Source organism: Gossypium raimondii, chromosome 7 (assembly GCF_025698545.1).
Source record: "Gossypium raimondii isolate GPD5lz chromosome 7, ASM2569854v1, whole genome shotgun sequence".
Classification (NCBI taxonomy): domain Eukaryota; kingdom Viridiplantae; phylum Streptophyta; class Magnoliopsida; order Malvales; family Malvaceae; genus Gossypium; species Gossypium raimondii.
This window is the reverse complement of record NC_068571.1, coordinates 2,230,638-2,248,024: the sequence shown is the minus strand read 5'-3', so window position 1 is coordinate 2,248,024 and position 17,387 is coordinate 2,230,638. Positions and strand designations below refer to the sequence as shown.

General features: G+C 34.7%; 2 protein-coding genes across 3 annotated transcripts; one reads left to right on the top strand and one right to left on the bottom strand.

Annotated features, from left to right (window-relative positions):
- Positions 1–6,820: 6,820 nt before the first annotated feature.
- On the top strand, positions 6,821–12,440 carry LOC105768375 (alpha-mannosidase 2). The gene is made up of 4 exons (XM_012588269.2): positions 6,821–7,627; positions 8,498–8,647; positions 8,902–8,934; positions 9,285–12,440. The coding sequence occupies exons 1-4, from the start codon at positions 7,049–7,051 to the stop codon at positions 12,024–12,026; spliced, it is 3,504 nt and encodes a 1,167-aa protein (XP_012443723.1). The 5' UTR covers positions 6,821–7,048; the 3' UTR covers positions 12,027–12,440.
- An 879-nt stretch (positions 12,441–13,319) lies between these two features.
- LOC105768396 (uncharacterized) lies at positions 13,320–16,848 on the bottom strand. 2 transcript variants are annotated; one of them, XM_052633190.1, is made up of 15 exons: positions 16,631–16,848; positions 16,448–16,545; positions 15,885–15,985; positions 15,709–15,787; positions 15,543–15,603; positions 15,417–15,461; positions 15,240–15,334; positions 15,070–15,160; positions 14,919–14,967; positions 14,727–14,846; positions 14,501–14,648; positions 14,340–14,432; positions 14,160–14,228; positions 13,868–13,910; positions 13,320–13,748 (listed from the first exon to the last, which is right to left on the bottom strand). In XM_052633190.1, exons 1-15 carry the CDS (start codon positions 16,674–16,676, stop codon positions 13,648–13,650), a joined length of 1,239 nt encoding a protein of 412 aa, XP_052489150.1. In that variant the 5' UTR covers positions 16,677–16,848; the 3' UTR covers positions 13,320–13,647. The 2 variants fall into 2 exon arrangements, with proteins under 2 accessions (XP_052489150.1, XP_052489151.1); XM_052633191.1 differs by having other exon boundaries at positions 14,727–14,843; positions 16,631–16,847.
- Positions 16,849–17,387: the final 539 nt, after the last annotated feature.

Genomic DNA, 17,387 nt, shown 5'->3' with positions numbered 1-17,387 from the left:
GTGGTTTTGGGACCACAAATCTGAGTCCGGAAGAAGAATTATTTTAAAATTATTTCATGGTCTGCATTATGATTGAAATATCGTATGAAAATTTTGTAAAGAAATTTTATACGTTACATGTCTAATTAGATGGAAATAACCAAATTGCATGAAATGCAAAAGTTGAGTTCTAATAGCTATAAGTATCAAATAGCTATGAAATTCAAAATTTGAGGTCCTTATATGGCAAATAGATCATTTAGAAAAGTTAGTAAATAAGGATGATTAGTCATCAATGGAAAATTAAGAAAAGAAAAGTATAAAATTGGAAAGATGAAAAATAAAGATGAAAAATAATAAAATAAAACAAAATATCATCATTTATCATCTTTTCTAAAATCAAAAGACATAGAAACCCTAGTTTGAAGCTTGAAGATAGACAAGCTTACTTTGGCTCAATTAGGTGAGTATTCAAGTCTCGTTTTTAATGATTTTTATATTTTCGAGATCATAATAGCTTAATCTAGCTATCTTGGGGATTAATTTGTAAAGTTATCAAAGTGCTAGGGTTTTGCCATGTATGAGTATGCATGAATTATGAAGTTTTATGGTAGAAAATGAAAGGTTATTGATAAATAAACAACTTTTGTAAATGGAATTTTGATGAAATTATGATTTATGGACTAAATTGTAAAGATGAAAATTTATGGAAAAATTCTAAATTTTGTGAAATACATTGGCTGCTAATGTTATATGTAAAAATCGTCTAGGCTTGGAATAAAGATTAAATTGCATGAATTTCATTTTCCAAGCCTAGGGATGAAATTAGAGTTAAATAAAAGTATAGGGGCAAAATGGTACTTTTTCCTAAGATGTGAATTGGATTGATTGTATTAAATTAATGATAAATTCATTAATATAGATTTAGATAGACCAAATATGGAGTTAGAGGAAAAGAAAAAGTATTGGATTAGTAGATTTTGCGTACATGAACACTTGTCGAGGTAATTTCGTGTAACTAAATTGAGAATTTATGTGTGTTAATTGAATTCTATGTATGTGTTTGTATAATTTCTGTGTATAAGAAATTTATTACATACCTGAAAATGATCATCAAGTATTAAGTCCCGTTTGAATAAATAAAATTCGATGGATACAGGGTTCCCGAATTGGTTGTGGTCCTGTATATGTTGCGGACACACTACAGCTCGAAAGAGCATCCCGTTATTAACTCTCATGAGCATCCCGATATATGGCCCTCTCAAGCTTCCCATTATATGGTTCTTGAGAGCTTTCCGTTAATAACTCTTCGGAGTATCCCGATTGGTTGTGATTCTGCATGTGTTGTAGACACACTACAGTTCTTATGAGCATCCCGATATATGGCTCTTCGTGAGCTTCCCGATTAAAGGCTCTTTGTGAGCTTCTTGATTAATGGCTCTTCGGAGCTTCCCAATATTGGCTCGCTTGAACTTCTCGATAGATGGATATCCAGAGCTTCCTGATTAATTGCTTTTCGGAGCTACCCATTATTGGCTCTTATGTGCTTCTCGTTATACAGCCCGGATAAGCTTCCCGTTACATGGCTTATGTAGAAGCCCAAATTTGCCCGGGCCCAATTAAACCAAAAATAAATAAAACCAAAATAAGCTAAAGTTCAGCCCATTACAAGCCCAAATGCCAAACCCACCTAAAACTAACCCAAATAACCCTTACAATGGCCCAAAACTCGTATGGCCCAAAAATCAAATCAGACCCAGAAAGTTTAGTCAAACTAGGGTTTCAGACTTTCTAAAACCTTAGCGCCGCATCTTTTGACCTTTGGCCCTTTGCCGCCGCAGCCACCTGCCCTTTGCCACCGCCACTTGTACCACCTGCTCCACCTGCAAAACAAAGGAGAACATGCAAGCAAAGAAGGACAAGACAGTAGAAACAATAATAAAATAAAAATGGTGTAAAATGGCTATATAGAGGCCATTCAAATGGATTGTAACTTCTTCTTCCTCTTTACAGACATATTGGAAAATAACAAAAAGAAAACAAAAACTTAAAGGTGATTTCTTTGTTTTTTTATTTCAGTCTTTCTATTTTTTTATTTTTTATTTTGTAAACGAAACCAAGGAAAAAAAGAGAAGAGGAAAAGAAACTCATCTACGTCGGCCGATCTACTCGCCGTCGATGGCCTCGTCGGGAAAGGAGAAGAAACGACATGTTTTTTCGTTGCTCCGCCGGGTTTGGCCGGGTTTACGGGGGTTTTGGCCTCAGATCCTCGCTCCATGTGTAAAGGGCTTCAAAAGGGATTATTTTTGTTTTCTCGGCCACCGCGGACGGCGGCCGGCGGCTAATGACCGGACTCCTGGCCGAATTTTCAAAAGGGGGAGAGGACTTGAGAGAGTTTAGAGAACTTTTTTTTAGGAGTGGATGAAGAATGAATTTTTTTTAAAAAATTTAACTTAAATAGGACGCATGAAACGGCGTCATTTTGGGCTTGAGCACCAATAGCCAAAACGGCGCCGTTTTGCCTTAGACTGGCGCGCGACCCGACCCGCTCCAGGGAGGATCCGCTCGTTTTCACGGAATGGGTTATTTGCGACCCAGGTCCTTCCGCATTTTCAATTTATTTTGATTTGGTCCTGTTGCTTATTTATTCATTTTTATAAATTTGGCCCCCATAATTTTGTTTGGTTTTCGATTGGGTCTTTGACCCGCTGACGTACTGGAAGGCGGACACGTGTCCGAATTTGTTCATTTTGCCCATTTGGTCCTCCCCTTTTATTTTACTTTCGATTTTGCCCCGAATCTTTGTCTTAGAATTCAAATTAGTCCTTTTTTCTGTTATTTTGTTATTTTATTGATTAACTCAGTTTTTTTTAAATTTATTTATTTATTTCTCACTATTATATTATTATATTATGTTATGATTTTTACATTATTATTGTTATCATATTGCTATTTTATTTGTTTATCTAAGTTTAAATATATTTTAATCTTATTATTATTGTTTTTACTCTTTTACACCTTTTTAATTTTAGGTTTAATTATATATGTATACGTGCATATCTTTGATCTTATATTTTATAATTTTTATATACATATATATATGTATGTTTATATACATTTTTTATTTTATAATTTATATATGCCTATTTAATATGCTTCGTTTCCCAAAAATTTTCAACATTTTAATACAAGGATCGTATTTTTAAAATTCTTCAAAGTTTTTAATTTTCGACATTAAGACATCAACTAATCAACTAGGTACCAATTTTGGGCGTTACGAGGGTGCTAACCCTTCTTCGTACGTAACCGATTCCCGAACCCATTTTTCTGAATTTTGTAGACCAAAATCGTTGTTTTAATAAAATTAAATTGTTTATTAAAAACAACCACTTTTCAAGGTGGCCCGATCACACCTTATCAAAAAAGATTGGTGGCGACTCCCGTTTCTGTTTTCATTTTCAAAACCCAAGTTGACCCGTTTTATCAAAAAAATGGTGCCAACAGCTTACATGAGCTTCCTGTTATATGACACGAAAGAGAGCTTCTCGTTTATGTGCTCATATGAGCATTCCCAAATATGAATTGATGAATTACAAATTTGTACACTTCGTATGTACTACCCAGGTATCCATCGATATTTTAAATGATTTAACAGGTAAAATCCTAATATGAGAAAATAAATGAATTCAAAGTGAATCATTACCTGTATATACACGAAATATGTGGAAATTTGATATTGATGAGCTCATACATGATTCTTAATATTCATGTGAAGTAAGTGACTAACATGTATGATGAAGTTGTGTGTTTAGGCTATTAGCCAATTTGCTTGGATGCATTTTGTATGTTTATTTTAATGAAAATGAATGGTAAGTTAATTTTTGTTATACGAACTTACTAAGCATTAAATGCTTCCTCTGTTTTATTTCCTCTATTTTATAGTAATTTGGAACCTCGATTTGGTTGGAAGCCTATCGGAGCAACATCATATTATCCTTAAGCTCGATTCGATATAAATAGCAAAATTTCTTTTGGGTATAATGGCATGTATAGGCTAAATTTGACCAATGATAGTGTGTATGTGTTTGGTTGTGACTAGCCATTGGAATGGCTTGTGTTAGACATATTTTGATATGTATATAGAGTTTATATATGTTTGATGTGTGTTTGAAATGGATGAAAGATGAAAATCATATAGGTATATTAATAATTGGTTTGAATTGGCAAATTTAGTACAAGGATGTATATATATGAATTAGGTTATTTTGGTAAGTTTTGACACTTGGTCATATGAATTGATATGTCATGCATAAGACTTGATTTTGGCTTGATTTGAAGGACTTGTATTGGCTTGTAAATGTATTTAAATAAATAAAACTATTTGAGTTAGGATTCAACAATTTGAGTTCTCGAGAATAAGCTTTATTTGAAATTTGTATGATTTTATTGAAAAAAGATACTCGGCCACCTAAATTCAACGAAGAAAATTGAAGCCCAGTAAGTTAGGGCACGATTTTCTTAGAATCTTTGGATACCGGGTATTTTAGAAACTTATAAATAAAACTATTTCGATATTTTAATAAAATGTAATCTTTTAAATAATGTAATGTGACTGAATGTTTATGTACAACGCAAAAAGGATAATTCGAAAATAAAATGTACACCAATGAATAACAAACAATTAACAAACAAATACAAACAAGCATAGCAACAATAATTTCAATCATATATTATGTAAATACCAATATCAACGGTCAAACATCAAATGAATTATTAATCAAAATTTTTAAAGATACACTAAAAATAACAAAAGGGAAATTCTAATTTATAGATCCTATGTACCAAAGTTTTAAAATAAATTATATACATGAGTATAAAATAGATTCAAAGTAGAATAAAAATGTTGCATAATAGTATTTGAAATAAGTTTGAAGCAAATAATATACATATATTAATTTTACATAGGTAATACATATAAAGTGAAACATAATAGTAATAATACATATTATAAAATATCAAAACTGTATACAAAATATATCAAATTTTCATAAAAAATATAAAATAATTAAGGATGAATTAAATAATAATATGTTAAGTTTAAAACCATAATTTGAAAAGTTAATGTATGATTAATTTAAATAATGTTAATAATAATTTAAAATAATAACATGTTATATCTTAAAATAATACTAGTGATAAAAACGATGTTAACTTTAAATATTAAGTAATACTAGATTTAAAAACAAACATATTAAAAACAAGAACCAATTAAATTTAAAAAATACACTAATAAGAATTGAATTTGTTAAAACAGAAGTAAAAAGAGAAAAAGAAAAAGAAAAAAAGAATGATGGGTCAAAATGGAATTAAAATAAAATTAAAAAGCAACAAACAGAATTAAAATAAATAAAAAAGGACTAAAGTGCAGCGCGCGAATAATATGAGGGACCAAAAAGGGAATATTCCAAACACCTCAAAGCGCTACGCTATGATAAGGTTCTTATGAAGAACAGCTGTGGACGTGGCGTGTACGGAGGTGCGCGTGAAGAATAGCTCGGCTGCGGCGCAAAGGCTTGGCACGCGCGGAGGAAGGTTTGGCTACTGTGGCGCTGGGAGCCGAATGTTGCTAGGGTTTCTTGCTTCTGTTTTGCGTTTTGGGCTCATTGGGCTAGAGGTTTTTAGGCTAGTGGGTTAGGTTAAATTTAGGTTTTGGGCTTGGGTTAATTGGGTTTTGTTGTAATTTTGGGTTTCTGTTAACTGTTTAATGGATTTATTTATGTAAATGGACTTTTAATTTTTTTTTATATTGGTTTTATTTATTTACACATGCCCGGGTAAATTGGCTATTACAAACTATATTTTAAATATTTAAATATAACTATTAAATATTTATAATTAGTATTTTAAAAAATATTTTTTTATTTTTAATTAATTATTTTAACACATTTGTAATTGAGCACCAAGAAAAAAAAGGGAAGTTAAATGTTATTGGAGGGGTAAAAAAGTAATTAAGCACCAAAAATGCTTTTGGGAGAGGAAAAGCTAAAATTTTTAGCTTTTCCTCTTCAGAAGTATTTTTGAAAAGCACCTCTAAAAAACTAAAAGTTTCAGCCAAAAGCAGCTTGTTCTGTACAGTTTTTCTTCCAAAAGTACTTCTAGAGTCAAAGTGCTTTTTTTAAGTAATGAAGAACTGGCCCTAAGACTTTTGCATGATGAATAACTCGTTTTTCTAAGCTAGGCCTTAAGATTATGCTCCCTCTCCCTAACCACTCTTACCATAATTCTAAGGTGCTTGACCTCTTGCTTATAATCATCCTTTTCAACTGTTTCAATTCCTCAACAAGATCAATGAACCCTAGCAAGAGAAGCACATCTTCGTCATGTCTAACACCCGAAGTAAGACCAACAAAAGTTGTTATCAGTAGTAATACATACACATATGCTTATTATACCATCACCTCCTTTTGGATTGTCCGTCCGAAAAAGAAAAAAAATCAATGTTAAATTAACTAGTAAAATCATTAAAAAAATAGTTTGGAGATCTTTTAAATTAACACTTAAAATAAAAGGAGAAAAACAACACCAATTTATTATTGGTCATGCCACAAAAGTTTTACATTGAAAAATTAGTTTATCTTTTAATCAATTCAACCGGTTCCAATATTAAAAAAAACTAATTTCTAAAAAACCAATATAAAACCACTATAATCTCTTATTTTTATCTTTTTACCTTTAATTTAAAAATTTCTACAATGTCAAAAATATATGGTTTTAAGGCTTAAAAAAACTATAATTTAGATTATGAAATTCCGATAAAATTGCAGGTTACTGGTAGGTTGTAATGGCACAAATCATGCACCGAAAAAAATCAATGTCTTCTAACGCTATAGATCTACACTTGAAAGAAAAAGCACTCAAAAAAATCCAAAATTTTCTTACATCTTAAAAGTCTTCACCAAAGCACAAGTTATAATCATAAATTTCTTGCTTTGAAGTTAGATCCCACTAAATGAAGACTTAAGCATAGATAGAAAGGCATAGGAAGAAGCTGTGTTGACAAGTCCAAAACATGTCTTTGTCTTCCTACCTTGGCAGCAACACCCGCCGTGGAGGAGGATGGGCTCAGTCATTACTCCCTTCTTCATCACCCACCGTCAAATCAACCCTCAAAGTCCACCCCACTCGAAAGTCACGGAAGCGTACGGTTCTGATCAACTTCCTCCTCACCAACTTCTTCACCATAGCTCTTTCCCTTTCCTTCATCTTCTTCATCTTGACTCTCTTTTTCTTTGGAATCCCAAAGCCCATTTCATCCCATCTCCAGCCCCCATCCTCGACCCGAAGGCTCACAACCCGGAAACCAGTGACCCGGAAACAACCCTGGTTGAATCCAAACCAAACCGGTGCCGCAGTTGATATAACCACTAAAGATTTGTATGATAAAATTGAGTTCTTGGATAAACCTGGAGGGGCCTGGACTCAAGGGTGGAAAGTTAGCTATAAAGGAGATGAATGGGACAGTGAAAAATTGAAGATCTTTGTGGTACCTCATTCTCATAATGATCCAGGCTGGAAGTTTACTGTGGAAGAGTATTATCAGAGGCAGTCAAGGCTTATACTTGATACCGTTGTTCACACTTTATCAAAGGTAACTCTTTTTTTGTTAAATTTCGATGGGTTCTTGTTAAGATGGTGAAATGTTTGAAAACAATTCGAATTTGATCAAAGCTTAGCTAGATTGGTTCATGTATTTATTTGTAATAGATGGTATCTAACAGGTCTGGAGTTAGCTTGTTTTGTTGTGTATATATATTTGGAGTTGAATGAATTTAGAGATTTGTTTGGGATTTTTGAGCGTTTTAGTTTTTTTGTTGATGGATGGTACTGAAGTAAAGTGAATCTCAATGAAATTGTGGGAATTTTTTGTTATCTTTCTTTGCCTTTGTGTAAATATAGAATTCCACTTATCCTTCCGATTCCTTTGGGAAAGTAAAGTTTGATGTTTGTTGGAGCTATGCTACCTTAGCTCATGGTAAGTGTAGGATATGTATATATATAAATATTTCAAAGATCATATGCTCATAATCATGTTTGACCATGTGTTGACCTTAGATAGACAAGGACACTCTTAGAAAAGTGAATTGTCTAAATAACATAACATGAGTATCAGTGAAGTAGATATGGGGTTCATTGTTGGAAGTTAATTTCGGCGAATTCAATGGTTGTCAATGTCGCTTTACCCTTTTAGTTCGAAGCTGATTTACATCTTGAATATGCGTATGTTACACCAAGATGATTTTTGTGCAACATTGATGTTTAGTTCTCTATCATGGATTTGTTGGATGCCTATTTAGTCTTGAAATTGAAAAACCTATAGGTATTTGTGATTTTGAGATTCATGTTCCTTGTGACTTTCAAATATTAATCATATTGAATCTCGACCAATTTATGTATGAAGTATGCATTTAGTTCTGACAATTTATATGGCAAATGAAACCCCAAATCCAATGTTTTGCAGGATCGTCGGCGGAAGTTCATATGGGAAGAGATGTCTTATTTGGAAAGGTGGTGGAGAGATGCCTCGGAGGATAAAAGGGAGACTTTTACAAATTTGGTGAAGAATGGCCAGTTAGAAATAGTAGGAGGTGGCTGGGTTATGAATGATGAGGTATGCCTACAAGCTGATGTAATTCTAGAAATTCATGCATTATACTTCAGTGTAGCTATTTCTTACATTACTCAGACTACGGTGTCTGTATTGGATATGGATGTGTCCCTCATGAATATGTTCAATATATATCCAATACCTCTTGTCTGATATGCATTAGAAAAGGGTGTCAAACATGAGTACTTTAAGAAAATATTGAGTCAGGCCAACATTCATTTGGACTTTAACAACTTTATTTTCTTGTCCTGATACAGGCAAATTCACATTATTTTGCCATAATCGAGCAGGTAAACCTTGAATCCCGGTTTCTTGATGATTTTATTTGGCTTTATGATCATCTTTTCAGAAGGTTGTCTTGTGATTTTATGTTCATGTCAATGATTATGATCCTTGATATCATGTGTGAAAATATCAACTTTTCATATATTTTTGGGTTCTCACTTGAAAAGCTCCTATAAAATCCAGGGTTACTTCTGCATTTGTGAAATCCATTAAATTGCTTTGTCTCTTTCTTCCTTCGCGTCCTCAAATTCTTTGTGAAATCCAGGGATTGTCTGTTTCTCGTAGTTTTTTATCCATAAAAATTCTTTGAAACCTTGTTCTTTATGTTGAATTTCCTATATATTTGCAAATGCAGATAACTGAGGGAAATATGTGGTTGAATGACACCATTGGGTTTGTTCCGAAAAATTCTTGGGCAATTGATCCATTTGGTTACTCACCTACCATGGCTTATCTCTTCCGTCGTATGGGGTTCGAGAATATGCTTATTCAAAGGACTCATTACGAGCTGAAAAAGGAACTTGCTTGGAATAAAAACTTGGAATATGTGTGGCGTCAGAGCTGGGATGCTAATGAAACAACTGACATTTTTGTTCATATGATGCCATTCTATTCATATGATATTCCACATACTTGTGGACCGGAGCCTGCAATTTGTTGTCAGTTTGATTTTGCTCGTTCACATGGTTTCTCTTATGAACTCTGTCCATGGGGACAATATCCTGTAGAGACTAACCCAGAAAATGTGCAGGAGAGGGCACTAAAACTATTAGATCAATATCGGAAGAAATCGACCCTGTACCGGACCAATACGCTTCTTGTACCTCTTGGAGATGATTTCCGCTATGTTACTGCTGAGGAAGCAGAAGCTCAGTTTAGAAATTATCAAATGATATTTGACTACATCAACTCCACTCCCAGCTTAAACGCGGAAGCGAAATTTGGTACTTTGGATGACTATTTCCAGACCCTTCGGGAGGAGGCTGACAGAATAAACTATTCCGTTCCCAGAGAAATCGGCTCTGGTCAGATCAGTGGTTTTCCTTCTTTATCAGGTGACTTCTTTACTTATGCTGATAGGCAGAAAGATTATTGGAGCGGCTATTATGTGTCAAGACCTTTCTTTAAAGCTGTCGATCGGGTACTGGAACAAACGCTTCGTGCATCAGAAATGTTGATGGCATTCTTACTTGGTCATTGCCAGAGACCACAATGCGAAAAGTTGCCAATGAGGTATGCTTATAAGTTGACGGCTGCAAGAAGGAATTTAGCTCTTTTTCAGCATCATGACGGGGTGACGGGAACTGCTAAGGATCATGTTGTTCTCGATTATGGAACTCGGATGCACACTTCTTTGCAGGACCTGCAGATTTTCATGTCCAAAGCAATTGAAGTGTTGCTCGGAATTCGCCAAGAGAAATATGATCAGACCCCTGCGCTATTTGATCCTGAACAGGTGAGATCTAAATATGATGCTCTACCTATGCATAGAGCAATCAGTGCTCGCAAAGGAACTGTGCAGTCAGTTGTACTCTTTAATCCTCTTGAGCAAACACGAGAAGAGGTTGTGATGGTAGTTGTTAGCAGACCGGATGTTAGTGTTTTGGACTCAAATTGGACTTGTGTGCAGAGCCAGGTTTCTCCTGAATTGCAGCATGACGAAAGCAAGATTTTTACAGGCAGGCATCGCATCCACTGGAAAGCTTCAATTCCTGCCATGGGTTTGCAGACATATTATATTGCTAATGGCTTTGCCGGATGCGAAAAAGCTAAGCCGGCAAAACTCAAATTCTCTTCAAAGTTGAGTTCGGGTCCATGCCTTGCACCTTATGCATGCTCAAAAGTAGAAGGAGATACGGTTGAAATCGTGAACCGGCATCAAGTTCTCACCTTTGATGTTAAGCATGGATTGTTGCAAAAAGTAATCCACAAAAATGGTCTGCAAAATGTCGTGGTTGAAGAGATAGCCCTTTACTCAAGTTCAGGAGGCGCATACCTTTTCTTACCGGATGGGGATGCTCAGCCTATAATTAAGTCGGGTGGGAATTTGGTTATCTCCGAGGGTCCCTTGATGCAAGAGGTGTACTCTTACCCGAAAACTTCATGGGAGAAAACACCTGTTTCTCATAGCACTCGCATTTACAATGGAGGCAATACAGTACAGGACTTTTTGATTGAGAAGGAATATCATGTTGAGCTTCTTGGCAAGGATTTTAATGACAGAGAGTTAATTGTTCGATATAAGACAGACACCAATAATAAAAGAATTTTCTACTCCGACTTGAATGGCTTTCAAATGAGCCGGAGAGAAACATATGATAAGATTCCGTTGCAGGGAAACTACTATCCCATGCCCTCTCTTGCTTTCATGCAAGGGTCAAATGGCCAGAGGTTTTCAGTTCATTCTCGGCAAGCACTGGGTGCTGCAAGCCTTAAAGAAGGGTGGCTGGAGATTATGCTTGACCGTCGTTTGGTGAGAGATGATGGACGTGGTCTTGGGCAGGGAGTGATGGACAATCATGTAATGAATGTTGTTTTCCATATCCTGATGGAATCCAACATTTCTTCGACTTCGGATCCTGTTTCGAACCCTCTTCCACTGAGTCCATCTCTTCTTTCTCATCGTGTTAATGCTCAATTGAACTATCCGTTGCATGCATTCATTGCTAAGAAACCACAAGAAATTTCTGCGCCGACACACTCGAGATCCTTTTCTCCTTTAGCTGCTCCCTTACCGTGTGATCTGCATATCGTGAGTTTCAAAGTCCCTCGACCATCAAAATATTCTCAGCAGCAGCAGCAACTTGTAGATCCTCGGCTTGTTTTAATGTTGCACAGGCGAAACTGGGATTCTTCTTACTGCAAGAAGGCCCGATCTCAATGTACAGCCGTGGCTGATGAGTCTGTAAATCTATTCAACATGTTCAAAGATCTTACAGTGCTGAATGCAAGAGCAACTTCTTTAAATCTTCTGCATGACGACACGGAAATGCTAGGGTACACTGAGCAATTTGGTGATGTTGCTCGAGATGGACGTGTAATCATCCCTCCCATGGAAATACAAGCATACAAGTTTGAATTAAGGCCACGCCAGTAAATGCAGTGAATCGATTTAACTACTGCATACCCTAATGATCCGGATTGAATCAAGTTCATAGCAAAAGAGAGCAGATCTCTCGTGTTCCACTGTCGACACAGTTACGATCACAGGCTATTTACTTTGTGCTGCTATTTCAAGAAATATCCGGAAGTGTATGGCATAGGAGTGAGCGGTTTCATGGAACGGTAAGGTTTCGCTTCATCGAACTATGATTACAGGATAGTTTTGTAACACTAAGAAATTCATTTTTCTGTATTTGTTTCGAGAACGGAGGTTATTTCAAATCAACTGTCAGACCATAACCAACTTCAGATGTTGCTTAGTTAATTTGTAGTTTAGGCTTATATATATAGATGATATATGAAGTTTGTGTTCTCAGAAGTGAATTTTAAGAAGCATATGCTAGCATTAGTCATGGTTCCAATATATATATTTTATATATATAAAGTTGCAGATTCTAGCTTGTGTTTGAGAAGATCATATTTTTATGCGGAGGTAAAAGTATCATGGAAGTCTCTAGTTAAGATTGCATTTTGCTTTCTCTACTTAAAAAATGGGTAAATTAGTCTTTGCACATTAGATTAAAGAATAACTTGGTCCTTTCTGTTAAAAATTTTATCCGTTTGTACTAATAAAAACTAATATGGTTGATGGAATAACCAAATAGTGACATGTGGTGTGCCACGTATGTCTCATGTTGATATACAATGATTAATTTTAAGAGTAGAAATAAATGAAATTTGTAATAGAAAGATCAATTTATTCTTTGATATAACGTATAGGAATTAATTTGCCCATGTTTTTAGTAGAAGGATAAATTACAATCCGACTCTTAGTATAAAAGCTTCCATTATACTTTTACTTTACATGCGGTAGTTTAATTCTATTGATGGTTGTCGAATTCACTAATTTAATTAAATTTTATAGAACCGTGTTGAGTGGTGAATAAAATAAAGTATGAAAAATATTTGATATATTATCGGTGACATTTTAGACTTCAAAAGAAGGGTTAAAGAGTTAACAAATGTCGTATAAAAGTATAATAAAATATTAAAAAAAGATATTTAAGGCTACTTTGAAATAAATAAATAAATAAAAACACACGGCGAGCGTATCAAAGCGTACATGGAATGCAAACTAAATTGAATAGCTTGTAAATATTTAGGTTGATTAAGGCGGTCGAAGCATTGAAAAACCTTAAAGAACTGCTTCTGAAGTTTAATTTATCTAATAGCTTTACGATTTAGACTACGCACTCACTCCTACGGCAAATAGCAACAGACCAATCGATTCAACTAATAAATCATAAAATGGCATTCAAAGAAGTAAAATTTTTGTAATTCTCATTCGTATTTCAATCAAGAACAAAACTACATATTGCAAAAAAACAAAAAAGAAAAAGGGGACCAAACGAAAAGCAATAAAAGAATTCTAGTTTTTGCATTCTGGATTTGAAAACTTCGAAACTAATATCTTACATCACAAGGCTTTCGTGGTAAAACTATTCCCCCGCTGTACTTTGATCTTGATTATGCTCTTACCATTTCCAATATTCTTGCCGGTCTTTTTTCTTTTTCCAAGGCCGAAAATCAGGACTTGTGGAGTGGCATTTCAATTGTCATAAAATGATCTCGTCTTGCACGCTCACATTAAGGGTCTTATTCGGAAGAACAATACTACTGATCACAACAACTTCATCTTCTACTATTACAGCCTCTCCTGCAACACAACACAAAGTAAACTAAAGCTCAACATTTCTTCAACTGCATCGGAGATTTAATCCGCTAATGTTATATTTTACCAAACTGTCTAGAAATTTATTAGTAAGAAAAACGTACCAAGGATAGTAATTCCGAGCTTTGCGTTGTAGTCTCCATCAGCCTGGAAAATTAAGGTTGAGGATCAGCCAGCCAAGCAAAATAAATCTGCCTAATGTACCAATGTTCGAGTATGATCTTTTGTTATGGCAAATTTTACTAGTTTCTTCCTAAAATTTGTCGAGCTGTTATCTGATCATGCATGCTACATTCATAAACAAGACTGACTGAACACAAATTTGTTCGATTCTATTTATGTGTGCGCGTGTGTCAATTTACGTATATAATATTGCATCGATACATGGGAACTTGCCTGGACACGAGACCACTTTCCTATAGACGACTTCCATCCAACAATAGAATTAATAACAACCGCGTTTTCCTGCCGGAAGAAACATCAAATTATATTTTTCTCGACCGAGTAGAAACCAGCACCGGTTTAATACAACGAAAATCATGGAAGTATTTTATTTTCAAGTTTTCACTTCCTTACCTGAACTTCAACATCATCCAAGATGATGCAACCTATAAGTCTCACCCCAGCTCCTATACGAACATTTGCCGAAATAGAGACATTGGGACCGATCTGTTCATGAGAATGACTTAGAACATAGTTTCCACATTTGGGCAACAAATACCGAGAACTGGGAGTACCTTTGCGGTCGGGTGTACTTTGGCCGAGGGATGCACATAGACATCACCAAGAATCGAAGCACTTTTAGTTCCATCTCCACCAGCTAATAGATCAGGGGAGGTATACCGGAATTGAGCAAGATAAAGACCAGAACATTTTAAAGACATCCTGTGTGGATAATAACAGGTTTAAATACAATGATAATTCATCAGCAGAAAACGCAACATCAACCCGAAACATTTTTACCCTGGAGTCTTGATCTGTTCCCAGAAATCCATAGTTTCGTACGTATATAATTGCTTCTTTCCAGCAAAAGGGGACAAGATATCTTGATCCAATCTAACAAAATCTTGGGGAAGAGCCCTACTGAGAGGAAATAGATATCGGCATTAAGATCAGAACTGTTTAAACACAGTAACACTAGTGAGAGAGGACAACCTTGTTGGAGACTGCAGCGTTTCAAAGCTTGACAAATGGCGTAAATTAGCTGCAATACGACAAAAAAAAGGTCATTTACCGATAACAAGAGAAAAATTTTCCTCGTATATTAGCAAAAAAAAGTATTGTAAAAGCACGAAGACAATACAACCTTGGTCTTCTCGGTGTGTGGAGACTTCTTGAATGGCAGTAAAGATATCAGGAGTAAAGACGTAAACTCCACAGTTAATTAAATCGCTTACCTGCAATCCATTGGAAAAGCCGGCTTAGGACTATTAATCAAGCTATAAGGGAAAGATTAAAATAGCACCATGAACATACAAAAGTCTCGGGCTTCTCGGTGTAGTGCAATAGCTCTTTTGTGATCGGGTCAGCAACCAACTCACCAAACTGATTAGCGGACTCAGCAGATACCTGAATGGGAAACAAGAAAATGTCAAAAGACAACCGCAGGTCCGCAACAAAGACCGAAAAAATGAAAAAGAAAAGAACTTTCCTTGATTACTAACACAGTTCCCATCCCACTGTATCTTTTGTGAGCCTCTACAGAAACGAGCATCTGATTAATATTCGGGGAATCATATTCATAAGTATATAAAATTTTACAAGGAACAGGGAAGTTACCGAGCATGTCTGTCAACGGAAAACTGCAACAAACATCACAGTTTAGCAGGAAGATATGTGACTGTACGAAAAGAAAACGATATGAGAAGTAAATCAAAGCTTCCGCACATCAACTTATAAAAATGAACACGAATGAATATGAAAAGAAGGAATGCAGAATTCGAACCGGATTGTCTTCCATTATAATATTTCTGAAGTAATAGAGGCCACCAGCTGAACCATGGGGTTTATCCTCTTTCAAGTATCTAACTCGATTTAAAAACCAGAAAAACAAAAGTAAGATCCACCGTAGGATAGAAAACTCAAAATGAGAACAATATAATAAATCAGTGCACTTATCACCTCACTGGTATTTTCAGCTCGTTCGAGATCGAAGAGACATATAATGTGAACTCTTTTTCCTCGTAAAATCCAATTAGAAAAATTTGAGCCAAATTCGGTATCTATACAACAAACAAGAGAAAGGTATAGGAAATCAATGAACATTAACATAATGATTTCTAAGGGTATGTCTCAATAGAAGGTAAAAGTATCGTAGAGGCCACTGCATTAAGAGTCGGATTGCATTTTGCCCCTTCTACTCAAAAAAATAGACAAACTAATCCATATACATTAAATCAAAGAGTAAACTGATCCTTTGGTTAAAATTTCCATCAATTTTTGCTGTTAAAAACTTGTCCCTATACGAGCGACACATGACACGCCATATATTATTATTTTGTTGGTCTTCAACAGCACAAAGAACCAAATTTACTCGAGGTGTCCATATTTTGAGTGAAGGGACGAAATGCAATCATAGAACGAAGTGTTTGAATCATGGAACATAAGATCAAAACGACAATGAAAATACAATAATGTGAGAAATTAGTATGAAAATTTTGAAAGAAATTAATTAAAAAAAGTACCCGTTTACAAGCAGAAATTGGGTGATGAACCATCGGCTGACCTGCTAAAGGGAATAAGGGTTTGGGAGTATTGAATGAAAGAGGTCTAAATCTAGTCCCTGGAAAATGAATCCAGTCATCAAACATGAAAAACCAAAATCCAAACTCAACCAAAAAGACAAAGGCTAAGGGTGTTGTTGTTACCTTTGGTGGGTCCACCAACCATGATCACAGCAACCACTTTCTCCATGTCTGAAAACCCTTAGGGAAGTGAGAGATCGGATTTCAGTTGAATTCTGGGGTTTTAGTTTGGACAGTGAAAGGAGTTATTGGTTTTTTTATTTGGTTGTTGAGTTAGATTTGACTCACACTTTGCTCAGACCAAATACGATGTTGTCTGTCACCGTTTCAATTCACTACTGTTTCGTAAACTCGAGTCCACATCCATGTTTAAATCAAAGATTTGAGGGTAAATACTACCCTTCAATTAATTCAAATAAAAAAATTATTTCAATCAATTTTTTATTTGGTGCAATCGATCTAATCAACTAGTTTAATTTGATTATACTACCAATTGATAAAATCAGTTCAACTAGTTAATTGCATTAAAACTGTTAATATAATTAGATATAAAAAAATATGTATTTAATTAAGTGCATATAATATTTTTATAAAAATTTAAAAGATTGAATTTGTATTTGGTTCACATTCACATTATAATGATTTATTTGATTCATTAATTTTATAAAATAAATTATTTTAGCTCTTTTGTTTTTTTAGTCCTTAAATTTGTATTTTTTGTCAAATTATCTCAAAATGGATTAAAAGTTAACTTTTTTAACTTTCTTGATGTGACATATGCATGGATAACAAGTCAGGATTTAATTAATTTTTTAAATATATAAAATTATTTTAAATCATAAAAAATATTTTAAATATTTTTAAAATTAAAAAATTTAGT